Here is a 25,012-nt window from a genome sequence, read left to right on the forward strand (position 1 = left end):
ACAAGATAACCCAGTGCAAAGACTATTGCACCAGAGTCAGGCGTACTGGCACACACCTGTAATGCCAAGACTCAAGAAGGTGAGGCCAGAAGACACAAAGTTACATTTAAAAAAAAAAAAAAAATCTGTTTCAGCACTAATAAAAAATTCTGTTGCTGTGTGAGGAAAAAAAAAAAGAGAGAGAGATAAAGTTTGTTCCAGACCAGCCTGGGATATATAGTAAGACACTGTCTTGTCTTCAAACACAAACAAACACAGTATTTGGGCTAGGAGTATGGCTCAGTGCTAACAGTACTTGCCTACCATTTGTGAGGCCTTTGTTTCCTTAGCAACAAGAACAGAATATGGACGGCAGGTACTGTTATTCTGAATTAGCCTAATCTGTGTTGATAACTGTGAGGCTATACATCCTAAAAAGCTACAAATGTTGACTTCAAGTCTTCCCATTCAACCAGTCTTTTTCCCCCCTTGGTAATTTATTTATTTGTTTATCTGTCTGTTTGTTTATGTTTTTCCGAGGCAGGGTTTCTTTGTGTAATAGCCCTAGTCCTGGGACTGGCTTTTTCAGACCAGGCTGGCCTCAAACTCACACAGAGATCCACCTTAAAGGTGTGTGCTGCCACCACCTGGCCTACAATTTATTTTTATTTTATGCTCATTGGTGTTTTGCCAGCATTTAAGTCTGTGTGAGGGTGTCAGAAACCCTGGAACAGGAGTTACAGACAGATGTGAGCTGCCATGTGGGTGCTGAGAATTGAACCTGGGTCCTCTGGAAGAGCAGCCAGTGCTCTTAACCACTGAGCCACCTCTCCAGCCCCCCCACCAGCCATTCTTTCTCTAAGAGTACACACAGTAGGCGGCCTTGAGCCCAATGCTCAGAACTGGAGGAAAAAGCAGAGTTACTGAAGGAGGCTGAGGACCACTCACTTGGTGGGAGGCAGGGACAACATCTTGTGCATGGTGGAGGTCATTCGATCTCTACCCAAACTGAAGGCATCCCTAGTCAAGGACACAGCTTCCTTGGTGAGGTCCATGGTGGCATGGAGAGCCTCTTTTGTGGCATCCTTGGTCATGTGAATAGCACTGGATAATTCCCCCTCAATGTTCCTCAAGGGTATGGGTTCCCCGCGTCCATTCATAGCAGCATCCCTATCAGCTGGGTCCTTCGACACAGCCGGTGAGCTGACAGTTTGAACTTTGCTCAACTTCTTGGCCTGTAGAGACTCAACTGCCTCATGGCTCTTCCCTGCCGGCTGTTGTGCAGGTGAACCAAAGTCCTGTAGTGCTCCATCATTATGCAGCCTTTCCTGGGATGCATCCAGATTTTCAATGCTGCTGACCTTGGGGACTTTCTCAGGGCTTACTGGGCCCTGGTCTGAGGAGGCATCAGACCTCAGCTCCCGATCCTCCGATGGGGACAGCTCAGAGTCTATGAGGCTGGTGGTGTCTGAGCCTGCGGAGTTGGCTTCAGCAGTCGCAGGGGTAGGATGCATGAGGAGAGCCACCTCAGCACTGGGGAAGAGAACACCAACACAAGCTGTCTGGTCCTGCAGGGGAGACCCAGTCATGGCCTCTGTGTCCTTGGCCAGCTGCTCCTGAAGCCCCTGAAGCACTTCCTTGAGGCGAAGCAGAGCCAAGTACTGGTAGTGGTCGAGCCTCACTTGGACGTGGGCAGGGGAGTGTACAAGCATGTGAACATCCGCCACACCCTCCAGCTCTGCCACGTGCCCTCTGTGGTCCACACCAGCGTCGCCTTCTCTCATAACCTCTGGGGTTTCAGTGAAGCCTGACAGGCTTTTCAAGTCTCGTTCAGTCTTCGACCTCTGATGGGACACAAACTCAGGGGCAAGGGCTTCAGAATGCACGGGACTGCCAAAGCTGGCTGACGGTTTTAGCCTTCCCTCTGAGGCCAAAAGGAGCCTCCGTGCCTGGGCTTGCTGCCAGCGGAGAGGAAGGCAGACCCAAATGGACAAGGGGAAGGGGGCCACAAAGTTCAAGCTATGGCCTTTGAAGTTCTCTGTGCCTTCAAAGTCCAAGGAGAGCTCAGTCAAGTGCAGAGACCAAAGGTCCTGGGAGGCGGCCGGCCTCTGGGGAGTGGGGGAGTCCATCTGGAAAGCATGGTGCAGGAAGAGCATGTGCAGAAGGCCGAAGCCCCCTGGAACCTTAGGAAAGGGACCGCAGCTAGAACGAAAGAACTCAGCAGTGGCAAAACCCCGGAAGAGACTCTGGAGGTCTGGACAACCGCAGTGCGGGGCATGCCGAGTATTGGTGGCGACCATGCCTGCCGTGGAGAGGACAAGTGCCTGGGGACGATGCAGCTTCGCCTGCTCTCTCTTCTCCAGAGGGAAGCTCACCTTCAGAGAGAACGAAACACAGTTAAGGCTATCTGGGCAGAGTGGGCGTCTGAAGCTGATTTTCTTACTCTGTCAGTGGACACAGTAGGACCGTAGATCACAACCTTGAAAAATAGCTGTGTCTACCAACAAGTGCCAAAGTCCACCTCCGTCCCTACCTTCAGCCAGAATGCATCCAGTCGGATGTCCAAGTGCTCATCTTTTTGCCTTGAATCTTCCAGCTTATAGATAGCTTTGAACTGTTCCAAGCTGCGGTATAAATCTAGGCAAAAGAGGTTTCCCCAAAGCAAGCTGACGGGATCCACAGTAAAGGTCAGACCATTTAACTGGATGTAGAGATTAGGACAGGGGACTGGAAGCAGAGAAAACAAGGACAGTCATTTACAGTGTAGCAGCTAACGTCTCACTATCGTAAGAGCAAAGAGACACCCTTGTACACCGCAGTTTATTTGTTTTGTTTTCAGACAGGATCTCACATATCTCACGTACCCCAGACTGATCTCAAACTCACCATGTAGCCATGACCTTCTGCCTCCACCTCCCAGAGTGCTCAATTTAGTTGTGCGTCTCCACAATCAATCTATGTGGTGTTGGTGACGAAGCATGGGGCTTCATGCATGTTAGGAAAGAACTCTCTCAACTGAGCTCAACTGCAGCCCCAGCCCAGCCAAGATTTTAACTTGGACTCATAACACTCCTAACCACAGTGAGATGCTTACCTGGAAGCTCCTGATTATCCGGGAAGTAATACTCTGTGAACTGTACATGGATGGCGGCCACCTGAGTCGGGAGGCGGTGGCGTTTGCGGCTGCCGGAGAGCAGAGTGGATGGCTTCTTACTTGGCTGTCCTGCCGTAGAAACCTAAGTAACCACGAGTCACTGTTAGCCCGCCACAGCAGCCAGAGCACGACTATCTCCTAAGAAATGCATGCCCTCTGCTATCCCCCCACATCCTTCCCTGAGAGGAGCAGAAAGCTTTCCACGTGTTCCAGACACAGTCACACTGGTTCTGTTGGGTTTGGGGGATGGGTCTCACATAGTGTAGGCTGGTCTCAAACTGGCAATGTAGCAGAGGATGGCCTGGAACTCCTGCCTCCACCTCCAAAGTGCTAGGATTAGAGCACCTCAACCAGTCCAGGTTCGTGTCAGCAGGAGGTGGTAATACAGCATTCTGAGAACATCCCAAGGCTTTTCTCAGAGGCCATGCTCAACAGAAATGACCAAACCATCCATCTCCTCAGAAGTGAGGCCAACAGACCCTGGCTTCCATATCTAGGTTCACACTGTTCCTAAACTATCCCACACCCTCCAATGTCTTCCTGTGCCTTCACCTGGTGGATGTCCAGGTCATCCACTCGTACAACCAGGCAGCTAGAGCGTAAACGATTCCATGCTGGAGGCCCAAAGGCAGCCTGCCAGCCCTGAGCAGGGCTTTTGTCAAGAGGGCTCTTTCCAGGACTAGAGAAAGAATCTAAATAAAAAGGAAAAGGAAAAAGAAGTAAATACATTCATTAGTCATTATTAATAAAATTTAGAAATTAAAAACCCAAGATCACTAATAGCATGAAGCAGAAAGAGAGCTCAACACTGGTGGCAACCTGGTGACAGTCCCCATGAGTGCAAGGCAAAGCCTGCTGACAGGCCTGGAACTGCAGCTACTGCTGCTGACAAAGGAACCCCACATGGCATTGCCCTGTGGGATGCAGCTGGGTGAACAGAGCCCCCGCCCTTCATCTCCTTCAGCGGTCCAGAGCCAAAGAGCAGAAGGCTGAACAACTAGAAGCCCCCAGGTCCTCGACACCTACCTGCTTTCTTCCTGAAGGCAGCAGCGTCTACACCCAGGTGCCATGGCGGCTTCACGCTGCTGCTTCCCTCATGCCACTTCCCCATCTTACTCTGAAACTCCATCACCAGTTCCTGGGCCCAGTGGCTTCGGGTCTCCATGGCCTCACAGTGCCGCACCCAATGCTTACAGCTGTCACCTGTGGGGTAAAGAAGAAAAGGATTTGGGCCCAATGTCACAGACCAGTGTACTAATGTTTTCTTCCTGTCCAGGAAGTCAGAGTTCTGATTAGATCCCAGCCCCACCCAGAACTTCCCGGGATAAGAGGAAAATGCCCACTATGAGCACCCATCTTCTTCTAAACTCCATGTGTAAGCCTCATTTCCCAAGGGTCTCAAAAGGGCTATTTCTGACTATAAACTACCGGATGGGTTTTAAACCTAATGATCTTGAGGGTCTGAGAGCAGACTCCAAACAGCACCCACTTCCTCTGGCCATCAGCAACAGTACACCACACAGGCCTGCAGATGTCCTCATAGGAAACTACTCCCAGCAACCCTCTGAGCATATGTAGCAATATCTAGCACCCTTTTGCTGGCTGGTCATGTGTGAATCTGGGCCATGCTAGAACACGTTAAATTTCTCTAACCTGCCCGGTGGAAGGGGTAGTAGTCAAATGCCATCTTGCGGAAGGTAAGCTGCATGGCACCACCTGTGAGTCTGTTTGCAGAGACACCTGTGAAAGAAAGACACAGGTGAACAGCACTGAGGAGCAAAGAACCCAAGCGTCACTTGAACCACCAGGAAGTGCTCCGGAGAGTGGACAACGCTCTTGGCAAGAGCAACCAGAATTCTGAACGAATGGGCCCAGATCTATGCTTTATACTACAGAATATACAAATACTCCTTTGTTCCATTAATGGATAAGAAACAATAACTGTTTTAAATTAGCTGTTTTTTTAAAAAAGATTTATTTATTTATTATGTATAGAGAAGAGGGCGCCAGATCTCATTACAGATGATTGTGAGCCACCATGTGGGTGCTGGGAATTGAACTCAAGACCTCTGGAAGAGCAGTCAGTATTCTTAACCTCTGAGCCATCTCTCCAGCCCTTAAATTACCTATTTTAAAGTTATTAGTACTTAAAATTTAAAACTATAATTGTTGTTTTTTAGGCAAGGTCTCAAAACTTAGGCTAGTCTCAAACTTATTAATCATCTAAGAGTGACCTTGAGCTTCTGATCCTCCTGCCTCCACCTCCCAACTGCTAGAATAGAATATGTACAACTACAATAATGCATTCTTTTTATCTGGGGAAAGGATTGTTTGTTTGTTTCAAGATAAGGTTTCTCTATGTAGCCCTCACTCTTAGACCAGGCTGGCCTCAAACTCACAGAGATCCGCCTGCCTCTGCCTCCTGAGTGCTGGGATTAAAGGTGTGCACCACTACGGCCAGTCTTGCTTTCGTTTTTTGGGTGGGGAGGGGTAGGAGAAGGGGGGCCTGTTCTTGAGACAGGGTCTTGCTATGTGGCACAAGCTGCCTCAAACTCGTGACAACACTTCGCTATAGCTTCCAGAGCACTAAGATCACATGTATGCACTACCACAACCAGCAAGTGCTCAAATTCAAGAGACCCATCCAGGACTCAAGGCAGTCACCCCCACTCCAAGTCCCTAAGCAGTGCTGGGAAGAAATTACTAAATACTCACTTCCTCTGGTGGAAGATACCCTATCTACTCTGCCATTCCTCATGTCTTCCTCTTAGTATGGAAGGGGGTCACTGCAAGACCAAGGAATAACAAACTAGAGCGCTGCTTGGTGGCCCAGGGAGAAAAGACAAAGTAACTATGTACCCCTGAAACACTTCAAGAGCCAAGTATACAGCAGGAGTTGTAGCTCAGTGGTACAGACCTGCTCAGCACTCACTAAGCCCTGGGTTCAAACCCTCAGCACCACCTAAACAAGGAAGTAAGTAAGAGGCAGACAGTAAATGCAGCCCACAGAGAAGCTAAAGCCCAAGAGAAAACTGCCAAGTGTGAGCACCAGAAAGCATGAGGGAGCAAAGGAACAAAGATAGGGCAGGAGTAAGCGGGAGTCAAAATCCCATGCATGACTGTCAGGGTCCCCAAAGCCAGCAGATCATCTCACTCGAGCCTGACAATGGCTTTGAGGAAAATGAGCAGAGAATGATTTCACTCAATTCATAAATGAGGTTATTCCAAAAGTTAAGCAGGGCTCATAAAGAAATGTCACTCATTCTGAATAAATATAAATACACATGTGCAATACTATGTTAAGCATGCCATTAACATAACCTCCCTACACATATAAAGACAATATATATAATTGAGGGAGGGATTGAGACAGGGTCTCACTGTGTAGCCCTGGCTGTCCTAGAACTCACTGTGCAGACCAGAATGACCTTGCACTTTTACAGAGGTCCACAGAGACTGCCTCTGTCTCCAGAGTGCTGGGATTAAAGCTGTGCACCACCACATCTGACTACCACAACATAATATTAAAATGACTTAAAACTCTGAACATCTGGCTCTAGGTAAAGCTGCAGTGGAGCACCAGTTTGTTCAGTATACACATGAGGTCTGGGCTCAATCCTCAACTCCAAAAAAGAGGAGAGAAATCTGAAAACTCTGAGTTTCCTACAATTGAATTTTCTTTTCCTAAAATCCCCCAGCAGTGGTTCTCAACCTCTGGCAAACCCCAGCATTTCTCAGGGGGCTTGGGGAGGAAAACAGTCTTATACTGGTTGGGAAAAGGGCCTGCCAGGTGCTGGCAAGCACTGCTTCAAGCCAACACAGAGCTGCCACAGGAGGGCTGGGGGCTAAGCAACGCCTGTGATTAAGGGAGCTAACTGAAGGCTGGATGCCATAGTGTTCGTGGGAAGAAACCTTCATCCTGGGCTCTGCCCAAGATAGACAACGATGTGCAGCCCGCCAAGCGCAGCCCTTGTGGGTACCTGGCTCCCGAGACTGGCTGTCATCGCAGACATGCAGGTCCAGGCGGGAGATGAGGAGATGGTAGGAAGACTCCTTCACATCAAACTTCTCAAAGTACTGGCTGAGGCGGCTACTGCTGCTGTTGCCCTGGCTGCCACCAAATGCCTGGGCCCAGGTCTGCTGAGCACTGGGAGCAGGCGGAGTGATCTACGTGGGACAGAGAGAAAAACATCAGGGGCTGGAGAGGTGGCTCGGTGGTTGAGAGCACTGGCTGCTCTTCCAGAGGACCCAGGTTCCATTCCCAGCACCCACATGGTGGCTCACAACTGTCTGTAACTCCAGTTCCAGGGCTTCAAACACACGGGCATACATGCAGGCAAAGCACCAAGGCACACAAAATAAAAATAAATTATGTATTTAGAAAAACAGACACATAGACAGACATCAAGTCCATGCTCTGAGAGGCTCCTTTTGATGCTTCCTGAAGCTGAAGTCCACATGCATCAAACCACAATTTAACAGCATCCCTGCTGTCTCCTAATTTCTGGCTAGCATCTCACTCAGCACTACCCAAGGAAGCCCGCCACTGACAAGTGACTAGCTGTCACAGTGTGTCCTCAGGCTTGAGCTGCCCTGCAGGCTCGCACCCACCGGGACTGGGCTGGGTCCCATCGTCTCCTCTAGAGTGTCCTGCCTAGGGACACTGCCATGCTGCATGCCCTTCTCCATGCTCTGCAGCACAGGGTCTGCCTGTTACGGCACCCGGCACACCATGTATGAACAATGTGTACACTGTCTCTTCTACAAGACAGAGTAAGTCCCGAGGGCAGGAATGAAAGGTGCACACCGCCTCCCTTCTCTGGAGACTAGTTCCAGCTGATATATGGGAGGGAGCCAGTGAACACAGCAAGTGAAAGAAGGCAGGAGCGGGCAACACCACAACTGGGGAACTCCATAAGCAAGCCAATAAGCCTTCAGCCCCCAACAGCGGCACAATCAGGGCTGGCCAACGGCCTCCCCAGCCCCACAAGACGTCCAGTCATCGCTAACCTGCACAGGCTCAGGAGCCAGGCTCTTTCTCTGCTGGGCTGACTTCTCCATGGCCTCACTCAGCGACTCAGCATACTTCATCATTGCCTTGAGCTGGGAGTCAGTCAGCACCCACAGCAGGTCATCCAGCAGGAACGTCAACTTGGAGGCCACCACATTGCAATCTTTGGTCTGAGGGGCCACAGAGAACACAGTTTAGCACCTTGTATCTTCCAATGCCTTAAAGTGACTGTGGCCTGGTTTTCACAGGTAGCTTTCCACCTTCCAGGAGGTAAAAAAGACTCATCAAGCACTTTGGAAAGCCTATTTCTTTCAAAATAACTCAGGTTTACTTGATTAAGAAAAAGCACCCGTCAGCTGGAGATTCTCAGGCCAGTGGGCACATAATAAGTATGGGGAGAAACTGCTTTCTACAAGCTCCAAAATGACGCTGAAAAAAAGCTTCTCTCATGCTGCTGGGGCCAACAACAATGTGGAGAGTGGGGAATATCAACTTGCAGAAGTATTCTCAGCACAGGAGCACACACTCACTCTTCTCTTGAGAGCTATTTGGATGCGGCCTTGGTTGGTAATGAGCCTCAGTGGAGTGGTAACTGGGTCCTGATCACCATTATCTGTGGCATCTGCCTCAATTCGAAGTGTCTGCCAAGTTATTTCCTTAAATGTTAAAACCTGGAAAGAGAGAAAATAAAATCCCTTGATTCTATGGATCGGATGAACCAAGAGACGAAAGAACCAAGGGGACACTCTCAGCCAGCATCCTAACTGAAGGCAGTGGGTCCAGATCTGTAACTGAGCACTAACACTGATCAGAAAGGATCCCAGCTTTCCCGAGAGTGGGGACAGCTCCAGCCACGAATAGCATCCTCCAGGGGTTTCTCCTACTTCAGATCCCTCCACTCACTCCCCTCAGAATGCTAAGGCTGTCACCTCTCCTCGACGGGGATCAGTGATGCGGGTCAGACGCAGGTCACTCTGCTGCCAATTGGGGTTGACACTATAGCCCTGGAGCTGCCACAATTCAAAAGAAGCATGGAAAGCCTTGGAGTGGATCTTGATGGTGATGGAATTGACGATGATGAACATCCCCTCCACCACCTTCTCAGCAAAGCCATACTCACTGCAAACAATGAGGGAGATGCTCATTAGAACCAGCAGGTTGCGGGCACAGACACTGCTCCAGAAAACAGCAGATCCAGCTACAAATGTGACTACTTGTCTTTCTTCTTCTTGGTTGGGGTTTATTTTTGTCTATGTGTGTGAGTGTACTGCCTGCATATATGCCTATTATATATCACATGCTTGTAGTGCCCAGAGTCCAAAAGAGGGAAGAGGGAGTTGGAGGCCTGAAACTGGAGTTACATACAGATGGTAACAGATGCTGTACGGGTGTTAAGGACCAAACCCAGATCTGCTAAAAGAGCAGCCAGTGCTTTTAACCTCAGAGTCATCTCTCCAGCCCCCTAAGTTTCTATAAAATCTTCAAAGACACAGAATACTTTAAAAGGGAAATAGGAAGAAAAAAGAAATACAGACAGGTTAGGGGTTGATAGTGTCAACTCTACTCAAGAATGCTTCCACCTCCACCCTGCCTAGTATAGCCAGAGAGTTCCTTCCCTCTGAGAAGCCAGACATGGCAGGGGGGGGGGGTATGGATGCCTGGAAGTACTCAGGCTGTGGAAAACGCATTGTTTTTTATTCTTTGACCATTGCATCCATGTACATGATGCATCATTTTGGTCACTTTCACACCCCTTACCTCTTGTACCTTTCCCTACTCTCTCAGCCTCTGCTCTTCAGGAAGTCCTCTTCCTACTCTATTGAAACAGACAGACATTCTTGAAATGGAATTGCTTTTCTTCTGTCTTCTTTACTTTTATAAGGACTAGAAGCCATCAAAGGGCCTCAACCCACACATAAGGGGTGTAGTTGTAAACTGCATTGTTGACTTGGCCAAAGAATTTTTGAGTTAAAGCCAATTCTGAAACCATTTCTCATTACAGGAAACAAAAAAGGTATTTAGAGCCGGATGGTGGTGGCGCACGCCTTTAATGCCAGCACTCGGGAGGCAGAGCCAGGCAGATCTCTGTGAATTCGAGGCCAGCCTTCTTTCTCTACAGACAAGTTCCAGGACAGCCAAGGCTACAAAGAAAAATCCTGTCTCAAAAAAACATGACAGACAGACAGAGAGAGAAAGAGGAGAGAGAGAGAGAGAGAGAGAGAGAGAGAGAGAGAGAATATCTAGAAATTTAAGCTGAAAGTACACATTTATATGTAATTTAGTCACATAGGATAAGAAAAGGTCCAAGAGCCCAATAAAAACAGAACAAAGTTTACAGAGTTCACAGAAAAACAACATTAAACCTTACACATAAATCAGAACTACAAACTGCAGTGACCCCTGGAGTACAGCTAAGTGGCCAATCACTTACCTGCCATGGAACAAGCCCTGGATTCATCCCTAATATAATAATATAAAAAAAGGCTGTGGCTCACACCTGTAATCTCAGCATCCAAAAAGTGAAGGCAAGCAAATTTCAGGCCAGCTTGCTCTGGGGATCTCTTTTCCCACCTCCGGAGCTGAGATTACAAGTGGATTCCTACACCCCTCTGGCATTCCACGAGTGCTGGTGATCTGAACTCCAGACCTCATGCTTACAAAGCATGTATTTTACCCGCTGACCCATCTGCCCAGCACCTACAGCTACTTCTTTAAGGAAAAAATAAAGTGAAAAATGCTGTGCCGGTGGACCACACCTTTAATTCCAGCATTAGAGAGACAGAGCAGGCAGATCTCTGTGAGTTTGAGGCCAGCAAGTTCCAGGCCAGTTACACAGTGAGAACATGTCTAGAAAAAAGAAAGACAGAAAAGAAAAGGAAAAAGAACCCTCCACCTCTCTCCAAAAAGAAATGTGAATACAGGACATGAAAAAAGTATATAAAATGTTAAAAGCTGATACAATTTGGTAAGCTGTTGGGAAGAATTTGACAGTTTCTTCCAAAATTGAAACTCCCCATACCATTGTTGCCCAAATATTTCCCTCCCTAAGTGTTCATCGAGAGAACAGCACACCACCACACAAACACGTCTGAACGGATATTCACAACAGCCTAAGAGCACAACAGAAACGACAATCAATGAGGGGAAGGGGCATGCCAGCACAGCCTGCAATTCTAGCTCTTGGGAGGTGGAGGCAGAAGGATCAGGAGTTCAAGGCCAGCCTGAGCTACCTATAGTGAGTTCAAAGGCATCCTGGGCTACGTAAGACCTTTCTGGGGTTTGGGGAGGGTTGTATTATACCATATAATAGAATGTTAACTCAGTCAAAGCTCTGTGTCCCCCAAGTTCATACCGCAGTTAGTAACATAGACTGTAGAGGTACAATACAGCACCTGGGATTTGCTTTCAGGTGCTGGAGCACACAGGGAAAAGACTGGCAAAACGTTGGTAATTGTTGAGGTTTGATATTTGAAACACAGGGATTTGACATACTAGCCTATCTGCTTTGGGTGTGTTTGAAATTTTCAATAATCAAAGTTTTATTCTGAGTCAGGAAAGTGTGGCTCACTTATAATCCCAGTGTCCACAGACTGAAGTAGGAGGATCATAAGTTTGAAACCAGCCTGGACTATAGTGAAAGACAATCAATCAATCAATCAATCAATCAATCAATCCTTTCACTGGGCTCATAGTAACTAACCTCTGTCCTGAAGCAAGGGCAATGGGAGACTGTCCATTGGGGGGGCGAGGATCTTCACAGGTTTTCATCTCCACCTCCACCTTGTCTAGACACTGGAATAGAAGTTACACAGAGCTAAGCATCCACACAAACCTCATACCTCACCACCAAGACAGCACAGACTGTACTACAGCCACCCACAGCAAACACAAACCACACTTCTTTCTGTCTGGATCCCAAAAGAAATGTGAAAATAGAGCTTGAGAAGTAAAACTCATTATTTAAAAAAACAAACAAACGGGGTGGCACACGTTTAATCCCAGCACTCGGGAGGCAGAGGCAGGCAGATCTGAGTTCGAAGCCAGCCTGGGCTACAGAGTTGAGTTCTAGAATTGCCAGGGCTATTTTAGAAAGACCTTGTGTCTCAAAAAGCAAAAAAGACAAACGATTACTTTCAAGTCTGAAAGGTCATTACCAAGCAAATCGGATGTGTCTTCAACTTGGTCCACTGGATCTGAAAGAAGAAAGCAAAGATGCAGGCCTGTGACAGCTAGTCCTCAAGAAAACAAGCCTCCTGTCCCAAGACAGCCACAGCACTTGGACCCCATCTCACCCGGATGGAGGCCCTGTTGCAGTAGACTCTGGTAATGGCTAGCCAGGTGGGCAGTTCCAGCACATTCTGCAGAACCTCTTCATCCAGCTCCAGGTTGGTCAACTGACCCTCTCCTTTCAGGGTGCTCAAGTTGATCTTGTCCGGGGAAAGATTCTTAGTGAACCTGCAAAGAGTGATGGGAAAACACCACTGTTTCTAGGGCAACATGATAAATTGGCACTACCGCAGTCAATCATCCCATGATGTCCACACCACAAAAGGTATGAGGTGAGACTTCTCGTTCTTCTATGGTAGTCACCATCCTACTGTCAATGTGTGGTGGGGAGTCTGGGGAATGCCCACATGAAAGTCCCCCAAAAACAGAGCTGCTGGGCCCACCCCCCTCACTGTGGCACCATGCTCTGCAAGGTCATGATGCTTAAAACCCATGAGATTAAACCAATTGCTTTCCAGAATCAGTAAGTGATGATGACTTAATTCAACTCTCAACCTACTAGATTCAACTAGTGAAGACCTACTAGATTCAATCACTGACCTACTTACTACTAGACTCAACCAGGGACCATCCAGATCAAATAGTGACTGACACAATAGAATGGATATTGATCCAGAGACTTTTCTTTTTTTCTTCCGAGATAAGGTTTCTCTGTGTAACAACAGCTCAGGCTGTCCTGGAACTCACTTTGTAGAACAGGCAGTGGTGGTGCACGTCTTTAATCCAAGAACTCAGGAGGCAGAGGCAGGCCGATCTCTGAGTTCAAGGCCAGCCTGGTCTACAGAGTAGGTTGCTGGGCAGCCAGGGCTACACAGAGAAACCCTCTCAAAAAACCAAAAGCAGAAGAAAAAGAAAGGAAAAGAAAACTAGAAAATGAAGCTTCCTCACAGGTCCTTCTAAGTCTGTATAGGGAAACAGGCAGATGGGTGAGAAAAGACAGCCAAGAATGTTCTCAGCAAGGGTACAGAACAAAGCAGAGGGGTACAAAAAGACACCCCGTAAATCCAGGAACAGAGGAGCGCCCAGGACTCAGTGAAAGCCCAAGTGGACTAATTGCGAAGAGCAGGTATGACTGGGAGCGTCTCGCAGCTACGGGGACCGGAGAGACCCAAGCAAGCGGAGCAGTCCCGTCTGTCAACCCGGAGACGAGCCTTCTCAAGTGCCTTTCAAGTTCATGGAGAAGAATCAAAACAAACCAGACAGATTTGGGAGAAAGGTGGTCTAAAGCAGTGGCTCTCAACCTTTCTAGCCCTGTGGCCCTTTAATGCAGTTCCTCATGCTGTGGTAACCCCCAACCATGAAGTTATTTCTGTTGCTACTTCATAATTTTGCTACTGTTATGAATTGTAGTATAAAATATCTGTGTTTTCCAATGGTCTTAGGTATCTCATGAAAGGGTCGTTCTACCCACAAAGGGGTCACAACCCACAGGTTTACCACTGCTGGTCTAAATCATGGTAGGGATGGAGGAACAGACCAGCAACTGGGAAAGCAAACCATCACACTTTTTCATAGTACAACAGCAACAGACACCTTTGTAGACTCTGAAACAGTGACAAGCTCATTACCTTACTGATGAGATCCGAGAACAAACCAACACCGTGGTCTTCCCAAAGGGACAGATCCTGACTCACATTGAAACATGGGCTCTAAATGGTAAAGGAATTGTATGCCATCAACAGAATGCAGGCTGGGAAACTCCAGACTCATGCCAGGCCAGTTTCCTCACTGGTCCACACTCTGGGCTCTCATCCTCACCCGCTTTCCTGGAGGAGCACCCATCAGCAATCCACTGAAGTTCCTAGCCTGCCCTTCTCCCCATTCCCGGAATCTGTGACACACATTCTTGTCACAGTCCCAGCAGCCTCTGATGTGCAGCCATGCTTGCTCAATTTGCTATTCCACCTAAGCTTAGTTTACACATTCTTCCCAAGCGGTGACTGTGACTGAACAAACTTCTCTGCTAGCTAACGACTCCCAAATCCTTTCTCATCTTTTTGGCTGGATCAACTTAAGCCTAGTTCTTCAAAGCTAAACCTGCTCTTCCGTGTGACAAGCAAAGCAGATGAACCTCATCTTACTACTGCATCTCAGGGTTGCTATCTTCTGTCGCAACAAGCAATGTGTTTTGCCCTCCAACACTAACTATTCTTGTGTTTATGTTTATTCTTGTCTTAAATGCTAACAGTTTAGATCCAAGTTTACACTTAAGAGCTCTGCCTCCACACGTCCTGCTCTTTCTTCTCTAAGCTATGTCTCAACGCTGTCTTTCCTTTTCCATAAAAATCACAATGTGCACTTTTTTCGTTACATTATTTATTCAGTGTGTGTGTGTGTGTGTGTGTGTGTGTGTGTGTGTGTGTGTGTGGTAGGTGCACTCATGTCAAGGCGAGTTGCTGGGACCCCTTATGGGTCCCAGATGGAACTCAGGTTGTCAGGTAGCAAATACAGCAAATACTCTCTGACCTTCACTACAAACAAAATCAGGATGAGAACCAGCAAGAAACACTGCTCTTCCTTATACTGAGGAGGCCCCAGGCTGGCCTCAACCTGGCAATCCTGCTGCCGTCAGGGCATGAGTCCTAGAATTGCAGGTACATGCCACCATGCTCACATGGGAAGATCTTTTAAAGAAAATGAGGAGGAGGACTGGAGTGCTAGATCAGAGGTAAAAACACTCACGGAACCCCAGTGACAGGAGAGCCAACTCCCACAAGTTATATACACACACACACACATATACATATATACATAGATACAAACACACACACACACACCCCAAAGTGGTTTTTTTTCCAAAGTGTTTTTTAAAGAAGAATATGAACCTTATAACTGATGCTGACGAGATAAACTCTAAACACAATAAGCTATATATTGTTAGCACTGAGGGGGTGATTATACTAAAGAGATGTAACATAACTAATTTCTATATTGTGTTCTTTCCAAAATCTCTCTCTAGAGTTTGATATAAAATAAATGGCATTTCTCAGGGCTGGAGAGATGGTTTGGTGGGTAAGAATGCTTGCTGCTCTTGCAAAGGACTAACTTCGGTTCTCAGTATCTACATCAGGCAGTTCACAACCGCCTGTAATTCTATCTCCAGGAGACCCAGCATCCTATTCTGGCTTCTGTGGGCACCCATACATACATACACACACACACACACACACACACACACACACACACACACACACACACACTTTAACAACAGCTTCAATCTTATTGCTTATGAGGAGTCTGTTTCAGTGACTTATATCAGGTCCTCTCAGCTTTATTCTGACACTCCTTTATCTGCAATCAACCCTGCAGGGATGAGTTCCAGTACCCACAAAATCTGTGGGAGCTCATCTTTTCAATAAAATGGCCTATTTGTTTATAACATTTACACATCTTCCCATACATCTGGTTTCCTGAAGGTGGGTCTTGCTGTATAGTCCAGGCTGGCCTTGAACTCATGACCCTTCTGCCTCAGCCTAACAAGTGTTAGGATTACAGGTGTACCACACTTGGCTCCTTTTTTCCTAATATTATTAACAGTTACCTCAAAACACACCTGGCGGGCTGGAGAGATGGCTCAGTGGTTAAGAGCACTGGTTGCTCTTCCAGAGGACCTGGGTTCAATTCCCAGCACTCACATGTCACCTCACATCTGTCTGTTAACTCCAGTTTGAGGGGACCTGACATCCATAGCAAAACACCAATGCACATAAAATAAAGTTTAATTAAAAAAATGTTTTTGTTTTTGTTTTTTTCAGACAGGGTTTCTCTGTGTAGCTTTGAAGCCTGTCCTGGAACTCGAGCTGTAGACCAGGCTGGCCTCGAACTCACAGAGTGCTGGGATCAAAGGCGTGAGCCACCGCCGCCTGGCAAAAAAATAAATAAAAATAAAAAGGAATTAAAAAAAGCGGGGTGTGGTGGCGCACGAGCTACACAGAGAAACCCCGTCTTGAAAACACCAACAGCACCTGGCATAAAATGCACTTAGAAGCTTCTCAGAATGTTTAGAAAGACTGGGGATATAGCTAGTGGTATAGACCTTGCCTGGCGTAATGAGGGCCGAGTTCAATCCCAGAACTCAATTCTTAAAAACAAAGAAAAGAAAATGTAAGGATGTCCCCTTTTGCAGTCACCCATAGCCTGCTTCACCTGTATGAGTGGAATAAACTTCAGAAACCTTTCTGAACTTCACTAATACAAATGAAATTAGCAAAGCCTTTCTTGAGAATGCCAGGGCTAATCCAGTCCCTCCTGGCAGCATACCCACCAGGATGCTGACTGGTGAGCACAGGAGGTGCTGGCTGGATGATCGAGCACAAAAGCAAACGGCATTCATCACAGTTGGGCGTGGGGATTTAGCTCAGTGGTACAGTGTTTGCCCAGCAGTGTAAGGTCCTCCTAGGCTTAGTCCTCCTCACCAGAAAAGTCTCCGGTACATTACCAGGACTGCAAACAGGCTTTCCCTACGACAGTAAGGACTGTGACAGTAAGCATCACTTACAACAGGGATACTGCCTGAGTGAAGTATCCTTAGGCAGTGATCACTGGGCATACTTACATGAATCCAAACATAACACACTGCACACCTAGGTAGGGCAATGTGCAAGCACACTGTATATCTGCTCAGTCACTGACCAGAATACAATACGAAAATGCATAACTGCATCTTCTTCACCAATAATAAAGGGACACCACCTTAAGCTTCTCCAAAAAGGAAGTCAGAGTTCCTTACAAATAAAGCACATGCCTAACACACATGAAACCCCAACTGGACCCCCTGGGACTACAGACAAGTAAGAATTCAGTAGGACGTGGTGGCACCTTTAATCTCAGAACTTGGGAGGCAGAGGCAGGTGGATCTCTGAATTCAAGCGCAGCCTGTTCTACACAGTGAGTTCCAGCCCAGCCAGAGTTACTTAGTGAGACCATCTTTAAAACAAACAAAAACTCCCTGAACTAGTATTTCCTAAATTTTACAGCAATGATAAAAATGGGTTTTAAAAGGTGATCAATGGAGCCAGTCGTTATGGGGAGGGGCAGAAGTTTCCTGAACTGAGGCTCCTTGAATGCTATGAGATGTCCAAGTGGCCTTCTCATTAACTACACAAGGAATTCCAGCACAGACTCAGAGTCCAGCATGGAGTCCAGCTAGACTAGACTGATGCTATGATGAAGCCAACAGCCTCAGAAGCCAGATGAAACTCTCAAGGAACAAAGGGGATTTGAGGGGTTTTTTCTTTCTTTCTTTTTTTTTTTTTTTTTTTTTTTGAGAACTTTGCTGTGTACATCTCTGTCCTCTATAGTCCCTGGCACAAACTTTATTTAGCATTTGTGTTCTAACTGAACACAGTATCTATGATGCCTCATAGGCCAAGAGTGGCTAAAAAGGCTGGCGGCAGTTGGGTATTTGTTCCAGTCGAGTATATGGGGAAACATTTTCAGGCCATCTGTTACTATTACTGACTACAGGCGCTTAGATGAAATCAAGTTGGAAAAACACACTGATCAACTTCAGCTCTGCCGAGAAACACAATCTGCCAAAGAGGCAACAGAATGGCTCTCAATCATCTTTGCAAAACTGTAACATGATGTTAGGAAGCCAGAGTTTTTAAACCTGCAGACTCAAAGACCCAGAAACTTTAAGTCAGGGTTTCAAGTAGCCCAGGCTGCTCCTGAACTCAGTACTTGGGAGGCTTGCCTTGAATCCCTGATCCTCTTGCCTCAGATACCCTAGTGCTGGGGTGGCAGGTATGTGCCAACATGCCCAACCAAAAAGGATTTTAAATAACCATTAATTCAAGCTGGGCAATGGTGGCCCACGCCTTTAGTCCCAGCACTCGGGAGGCAGAGGCAGGCGGATCTCTGACTTTGAGGCCAGTCTAGTCTACAGAACGAGTTCCAGGACAACCAGGGTTACACAGAGAAACCCCGTCTTGGAATTAACTAATTAATAACCGTTAATTAAAAAATCTATAATTTGCAAATGAAGACATAAATCATCAGAAATAAGAAAGGGTTGCCCAAAAGTCATAGCTAGCTGGTGGTTAAACTAAGCACACCACAGAATCGGGACAGAACCCAGCATGCACTCCACTCACTCTACTACCCTGCCCCTGGACACGCAGACAGCAGAACTTGCAATAACCCCTCCCTGTGCTCCAGATCCACAAATGCACCCTGCTCTTCCACTAAGATGTATAACAAGACCCAGTCTCAGAAATCCAAAACCAATGGGACTGGAGAGATGGCTCAAAGATTAAGAGCTCTGACTCCTCTTCCAGGGGATCCAGGTTCAATTTCTAACACCCACATGGCCACTCACTATGTATATATCCAGTTCCAGGGGATCTAACACTCTTTTGGCGTCCTCCAGCACTGTATGCACACAATTCAAGTAACAAATGTACAAAAAAATGTAAATAATAAAATAAATAAAACCCCAAATGCTGAAGACTTTTTTCTAGTTATTGTTTTCTATTTCAATTCCACTATGGTCAAGGAACCTAGTACATTTTTTATATCATTGTTTTATTTAATTTATTTTTTAATTAATTAATTTATTTATTTGGTTTTGGTTTTTCGAGACAGGGTTTCTCTGTAGCTTTGGAGGCTGTCCTGGAACTTGCTCTGTAGACCAGGCTGGCCTCGAACTCACAGAGATCCACCTGCCTCTGCCTCCCGAGTGCTGGGATTACAGGCGTGCGCCGTCGCCGCCGCTGCCGCCACCACCGCCGCCACCACCACCACCACCACCACCACCACCGGGCGTTTTATTATTTTTTATGTGTATGGGTGTTTAGTTGCATGTATGTATGTGCATCACATAAATGTCTGCTACCCACAGAGGCCAGAAGAGGCTATCAGATCTCCTGGAACTGGAATTACAGTGTGAGCAGCCATGTGGGTTCTGGGAATCAAATGCTGGTCCTCCAGAAGTACAGCCAGTACTCATAACTACAGAGTCATTCCTCTAGCTACTCAGTATCTTGAAAATGATTGAAAGAATTTACTGATCAGGATATGGTCTACCTGGTAGGCTTCTCTTGTGCATATGAAGTAAAAATTCTGTAGCTGTCAGGTGTGGTATTTTAAGAATGTGTATACACACTATATAAATATAAGCCTCTACATACGGCTTGGGTCACAAAACAGTCACCAGTATGGTCTTTTAAGGAAGGAAGAGAACTATGCATCTTTTATAGTTCCACTGCTTGTCATTCTTTCCTGCAGGCCAAAGCTTCTATCTGTTTTCATTTCCTCTTCAATTTGAAGAACATCCTTTAGTAAGTATACCTTGTACTAGGGATAGAATCCCTAAAAAATGTCTCAATCTCATCTTGTATTTTGCCTCAGTTACTTTTCTATTGCCAGGATTAAACACTATGATCGAGGAAACTTACAGAAAGAGGGGTTATTTGGGGGCTTACAGCTCCAGGGTTAGAGTCCACAACAGGATCAGCTGGAGCAGCAGCTCAGATCCTCACAGCTCAAGCCAGAGGCAGCGGGCAGAGACTAACTTGAAATGGCATGAGTCTTCCGAAACCTCAAAGCTTGCCCCAGTGACAAACTTCCTCCAGCAAGGCCACGCCTCCTAGTCCTCCCCAAGCAGCACCAACCAGGGACCAAGTACTCAAATACCCAAGACTTATAGAGGACACCGTTCAAACTACCACATACTTTTAAAGGACATTTTAGCCGGGTATGGAATTGGTTGAGTCTCGTCAGTGTTTGGAGTGCCGTCCATCCTCTTCTGCTGCTGGAGTACCATCACCCGTGCTGCGGTTGAAGCACCTTCTCTGCAGCTGCTTTTGTGTTGTCTTTCATTTTCACGCATGTGAACATCATGTCTCCAGGAAGATTCTGTTACTAGCTTGAGGTAGTTTCTCATGTAGTCCAGGCCGGCCTTGAGATTGCTAAGTAGCCAGAGATGACTTTGAGCTGATTCTCCTGCTTCCACATCCCAAGTGCTGGGGTTTCATTTGTACACCACCACACTAGGCCTGATTTGGTGCTGAGGATGAACTCTAGGCTTCCTGAACACAAGGCAAGCACAACACCCCAGTCCAGGATCGGTTTTCCTCGTCCTTATCCTGCTTTGGCTGAGCTTCCTGTATCTAATAAAACCCGCCTGTGAAGACCCCTTCACGGAAACTCATCCCACATGCCATTCAACCCATCCAGTTAAAGTGTACAAGTCAGTGGCTTGAGTACTGTCAGGTGTGCAACCGTAAGTACAACCAACTTTAGAAACGTTTCATTGCTTCCTCTCCAAGAAAATCCAGGCCCTAGTTGTCACTCCAATATTGCCATCCCCCACAGCGGTCCTAGTCAACCGTCCGTTTATTCTGTGTCTCCATAGCTTTGCCTGTTTTGGATATTTAATATAGCAGGAATCATATACGGTCACTCTTCTGTAACAGATTTTTTTTTATTTAGCACGATGTTTTGTGCCTGTACATATATGTTGCATGTTCGTGTCTATGTGTGTACCTGCGTGTGAGAGCGTGCACATTTGTATGTGTTAACAGATGTGTGGCGATCAGAGGATAACATCTGGCACCTTCCACTCTTTAACCTGAAATTTCAACCCTTGTGCTAGCTCTTTCTCACAGCAGCTCCCGGGCCGTTGGTCATGTCAAGATGAAGCTGAGGGCTGGAGAGATGGCTCGGAGGTTAAGAGCACTGGCTGCTCTTCCAGAGGTCCTGAGTTCAATTCCCAGCACCCACACGGTGGCTCACAACCATCTGTAATGAGATCTGGTGCCCTCTTCTGGCATACACGCTGTATACATAATAAATAAATAAATCTTTAGCGTTTAAACTCATAGAAACTGAGCCCTAGCTCTTTCGGCTCCACCAGCATGCTCTCTACTGATCTCTCAAAGCAAGAGCCTCACTGTTTAGACCATCTGTGTCTGTGCCACTGGGGCTACAAAAGGACCTTGCATGGCATAGACCACTAAGCTGCTACACTCAGCACCCAAATTTTAAATTTTTAAATTTTTTTCAGATTTATTTTACTCCATGTGTCTGAGTGTTTTGCTAGAATGTATGTCTATGTGCCAACTGTATGCCTAGTGCCCTCAGAGGTTAGAAGAGGACGTTGAAACTGCAATTATGGATGGTTATGAACACTACATGGGTGCCAGTAACTAAACCCAGGTCCTTAGCAGGAACAATAATTGCTCTTAACTATTGAGTCATCTCCAGCCCCAAATTTTCTGCTTCTAAAAAAATGTTACCGTTAAAAGAGTCCACGGCCGGGTGGTAGTGGCGCATGCCTTTAATCCCAGCACTTGGGAGATAGAGCCAGGTGGATTTCTGTTAAGTTTGAGGCCAGCCTGGTCTACAGAGTGAGATCCAGGACAGGCACCAAAACAACACAGAGAAACCCTGTCTCAAAAAACAAAAAAAAAGAGTCCATGAATTTAAAAGAGGGCAAGAAGCTGGGGTGTGCAGGAGAGTTTGGAGGGAGGAAAGGGCAGAAAGAAATTATGTAATTATAATATGAAAAAAATAAAATTTATTTAAAAAAAATTAAAGTGCTTCCTATAAGCCAGCATAAGCCTGACGTAGTGCACACACATTTAAGCCCAACATTTGAGAGGCAGAAGCAGACAGATGTCTATGAGTTCAAGGCCAGCCTGTTCTACTTGAGTTCCAGGTCAGTGAGGGCTACAGAGACCCTGTGTCTTTGAGGGAGAATTGTTGAGACCAAGATTGGAAAAAGCACAGTGGAAACACATGAACTGTGAACCAATAGCTGAGGAGCCCCCAACTGGATAAGTGATTAACTTGAACAGTTTGGGAGGCCCCCAGGCAGTGGAACCGGGACCTGTCCTTAGTGCATGAGCTGGCTGTTTGGAACCTGGAGCCTATGCAGAGAAACTTTGCTCAGCCTGGGCAAAAGGATGGGACTGCACCTGCCTCAACTGAACCTACCAGGCTAAGCTGAATCCCCAGGGGAGTCCTTGCCCTGGAGGAGACGGGAATGGGGTGGGGGCTGGGGGGGGGGAGAGGACAGGGGAATCCATGGCTGATATGTAAAATTAGATTATAAAATTTTTTAAAAAGTGACTTTTTGCCAGGCATAGTGGCTCGCCCCTGAAATCCTACCACTCAAGAAATAGAGGCAGAAGGACTGCAATTTTGTGGCCAGTCTGGGGTACTTACTGAATCCCAGGCCAGATCAGGACACACCTATCTCAAGCCAATGCATGGCTCAGCAGGTGAAGACACCTAACACCCAGCCTGATGACCTGAGTTCAATTCAAGGGACCCACATGGCAAAAGGAGAGAGCTGACTTCCAAAGGTTATCTATCCTCTGACCTCCACATGGCACAGGCGCGCGCGCACGCACACACACACACACACACACACACACACACACACACTTTAACACACACAAATGTAAGACAGAGAGAGACCCTGTGGTGGTATTGTGTTCCCCAAAATATTGTGCACTCTAATAAACTTATCTAGGGTCAGAGAACAGAATAGCCACAATATTAAACAAGAGGTTAGACAGTGGTAGCACACGCCTTTAATCCTAGCATTCCAGAGACAAGAGATCCACCTGGATCTCTATGAGTTCAAGGATACAGCCAAGCATGGTGACCCAAGCAGGAGGCAGAAAGGTATTTAAGGTGTGAGGACGAGGAACTATGGCCTGGTTAAGCTTTTAGGCTTTTGAGCAGCACAGTTCAGGTGAAAGGCATCCAGCCTGAGGAAACAGGATCAGCTGAGGAATTGGTGAGGTGAGGAAGCTGTGGCTTGTTCTGCTTCTTTGATCTTCCAGCTTTAACCTAATACCTAGCTCCAGGTTTGTTTTTATTAGTAAGTACCTTTAAGATTCATGCTACAAGACCCTGTCTTAAAAAGTTGTAGGAAAGCTATGCAATTCGAATCTCTCTTTCTGGAGGAAAAATGAAATGATATGTCAATGGACTGCTAAGATTACAGAGCAGAATGACGAAATATTTAGAGGACACCACCTTTACTCATTTACTATATAACAGTTATTCTGACAGCTGTCACATCCAGTCCAAGTAAAACATGTTTTGTGTGATGGCTAGAAACATCCTTATCTCCACTTCCCCTTTGCAATTTGAACATTATTTTCCAATGACATATGTTCTCAAGACTGGGACATCAGGATCAGAAGACTGAACAGACTTGGGAGTTCAGCTCAGTAACAGCAAGCGCATGGGTTCAATCCTTAGCATCACAAACAGACTGAGCAGACAGCAAAACAAAGTACTCACCAGTTTAACACAAGTCAGGGTGTTGTTGTTTTTTTTTAACTTATTGTTTCCTGTGGGTTTTGAGACAAGGCCTCACATTATAACCCAGCCTGTCCTTGAACTTGTAGGCAATCCTTTTAAAAATAAAATTATGTGCATCTTCCAGAACAACGGCTGCAATGGAAAGAACAGAAAACGCCAAGCGCTGCCCAGGATCTAGAGTCAAAGCCCCCACACTTCAGTAGCAGACACGCCAATTAGTGCACCATGGAGGACTGTGTTCATGGAAACTCACACCTTCTACAACCCCAAAAATCCCAAGCCCTGGTCTTAAAGAGACACACAACAGGTATGTGTGCATCTGTCACTAAATAAACAAAATAAACACGTACGAGAACATTCCCAGTACCACACTATTATTCATTAGGGCTCTGAGAAAATACGTAATATTCACCAACTGAATTATATTCCCACTAACAGAATGGCGTACCATAATGAAGTCGACATGATGCAAGCATGATCAGCGCTAAACAGCCAGACAAGGGCGGGCGAGGGAGCTGGCTCAACTGGGAAAGTGCTTGCTGTGCCTGCATGAGGCCCGGAGTTCAGGCCTCAGCACCCACAGGCGGCGGTGGTGCACGCCTGTAGTCCCAGCACTCGGGAGGCAGAGGCAGGCCGGTCTCTGTGAGTTCGAGGCCAGCCTGGTCTCCAAAGCGAGTTCCAGGAAAGGCGCAAAGCTACACAGGGAAACCCTGTCTCGAAAAACCAAAAACAAAAAGAAGTCGGCTGTGGCGGTGTACGTTTCTGGTCCTAGGCAGGAAGAGATAGGAGGATCTCAGGAGTTCGCTGCCAGCTGGCCTTGCCTTAATCAGTGAGTTCCAGGTTACAAGGAGGTAACTGATAGACAGCTACTGAGAAATGATATATGAACACATGCACACACATATACAAGACACAAAAAAAAATGTTTAAGCCAGACAGAAGCCAGATATAGTAGTGTAGACCTGTAACACATACACATACAATAAATAAAATGCTTAAAATATGTACGTGAATTAATAAACACAATTGGTAGTGTTTGCGGTCCATGCGTAGGCACTGGATTCAATCTCGAGGACCACAGGGTGGGAAGTGGGAGAGCCACTAGTGATGCACACCCGGAATCCCAGTACCTGGGAGACTGAGTCAAGAAGACTGCAGAGACTCTGCCTCACAAATGAAAAATTTGAGGGCTGGGGATTCAGCTCAGTGGCAGAGCACTTGTCTCAAGCACACAAAACCCTCAGTTCTATCCCAGCACAAACCAAAACAGAATATGAATCTAAAGATTGTGTTTGTTT

General features: G+C 46.7%; 1 protein-coding gene across 1 annotated transcript in view; it reads right to left on the minus strand.

Moving 5' to 3' along the window:
• Uhrf1bp1 (UHRF1 binding protein 1) overlaps positions 1 to 25,012 on the minus strand; it is a 51,759-nt gene that overhangs the window by 14,168 nt on the left and 12,579 nt on the right. Inside the window, exons 2-14 of the mRNA XM_036167228.1 lie at positions 12,437 to 12,599; positions 12,299 to 12,337; positions 11,845 to 11,936; positions 9,074 to 9,263; positions 8,675 to 8,815; positions 8,144 to 8,314; positions 7,114 to 7,300; positions 4,787 to 4,873; positions 4,160 to 4,336; positions 3,686 to 3,825; positions 3,074 to 3,215; positions 2,513 to 2,706; positions 928 to 2,354 (exon numbers count right to left, since the gene is read on the minus strand). Coding sequence (XP_036023121.1) covers positions 928 to 2,354; positions 2,513 to 2,706; positions 3,074 to 3,215; positions 3,686 to 3,825; positions 4,160 to 4,336; positions 4,787 to 4,873; positions 7,114 to 7,300; positions 8,144 to 8,314; positions 8,675 to 8,815; positions 9,074 to 9,263; positions 11,845 to 11,936; positions 12,299 to 12,337; positions 12,437 to 12,599 — 3,150 coding nt within the window. The remainder of the gene's footprint in view (positions 1 to 927; positions 2,355 to 2,512; positions 2,707 to 3,073; positions 3,216 to 3,685; positions 3,826 to 4,159; positions 4,337 to 4,786; positions 4,874 to 7,113; positions 7,301 to 8,143; positions 8,315 to 8,674; positions 8,816 to 9,073; positions 9,264 to 11,844; positions 11,937 to 12,298; positions 12,338 to 12,436; positions 12,600 to 25,012) is intronic.

The sequence above is a fragment of the Onychomys torridus genome, chromosome 18 (genome assembly GCF_903995425.1).
Source record: "Onychomys torridus chromosome 18, mOncTor1.1, whole genome shotgun sequence".
Lineage (NCBI taxonomy): Eukaryota > Metazoa > Chordata > Mammalia > Rodentia > Cricetidae > Onychomys > Onychomys torridus.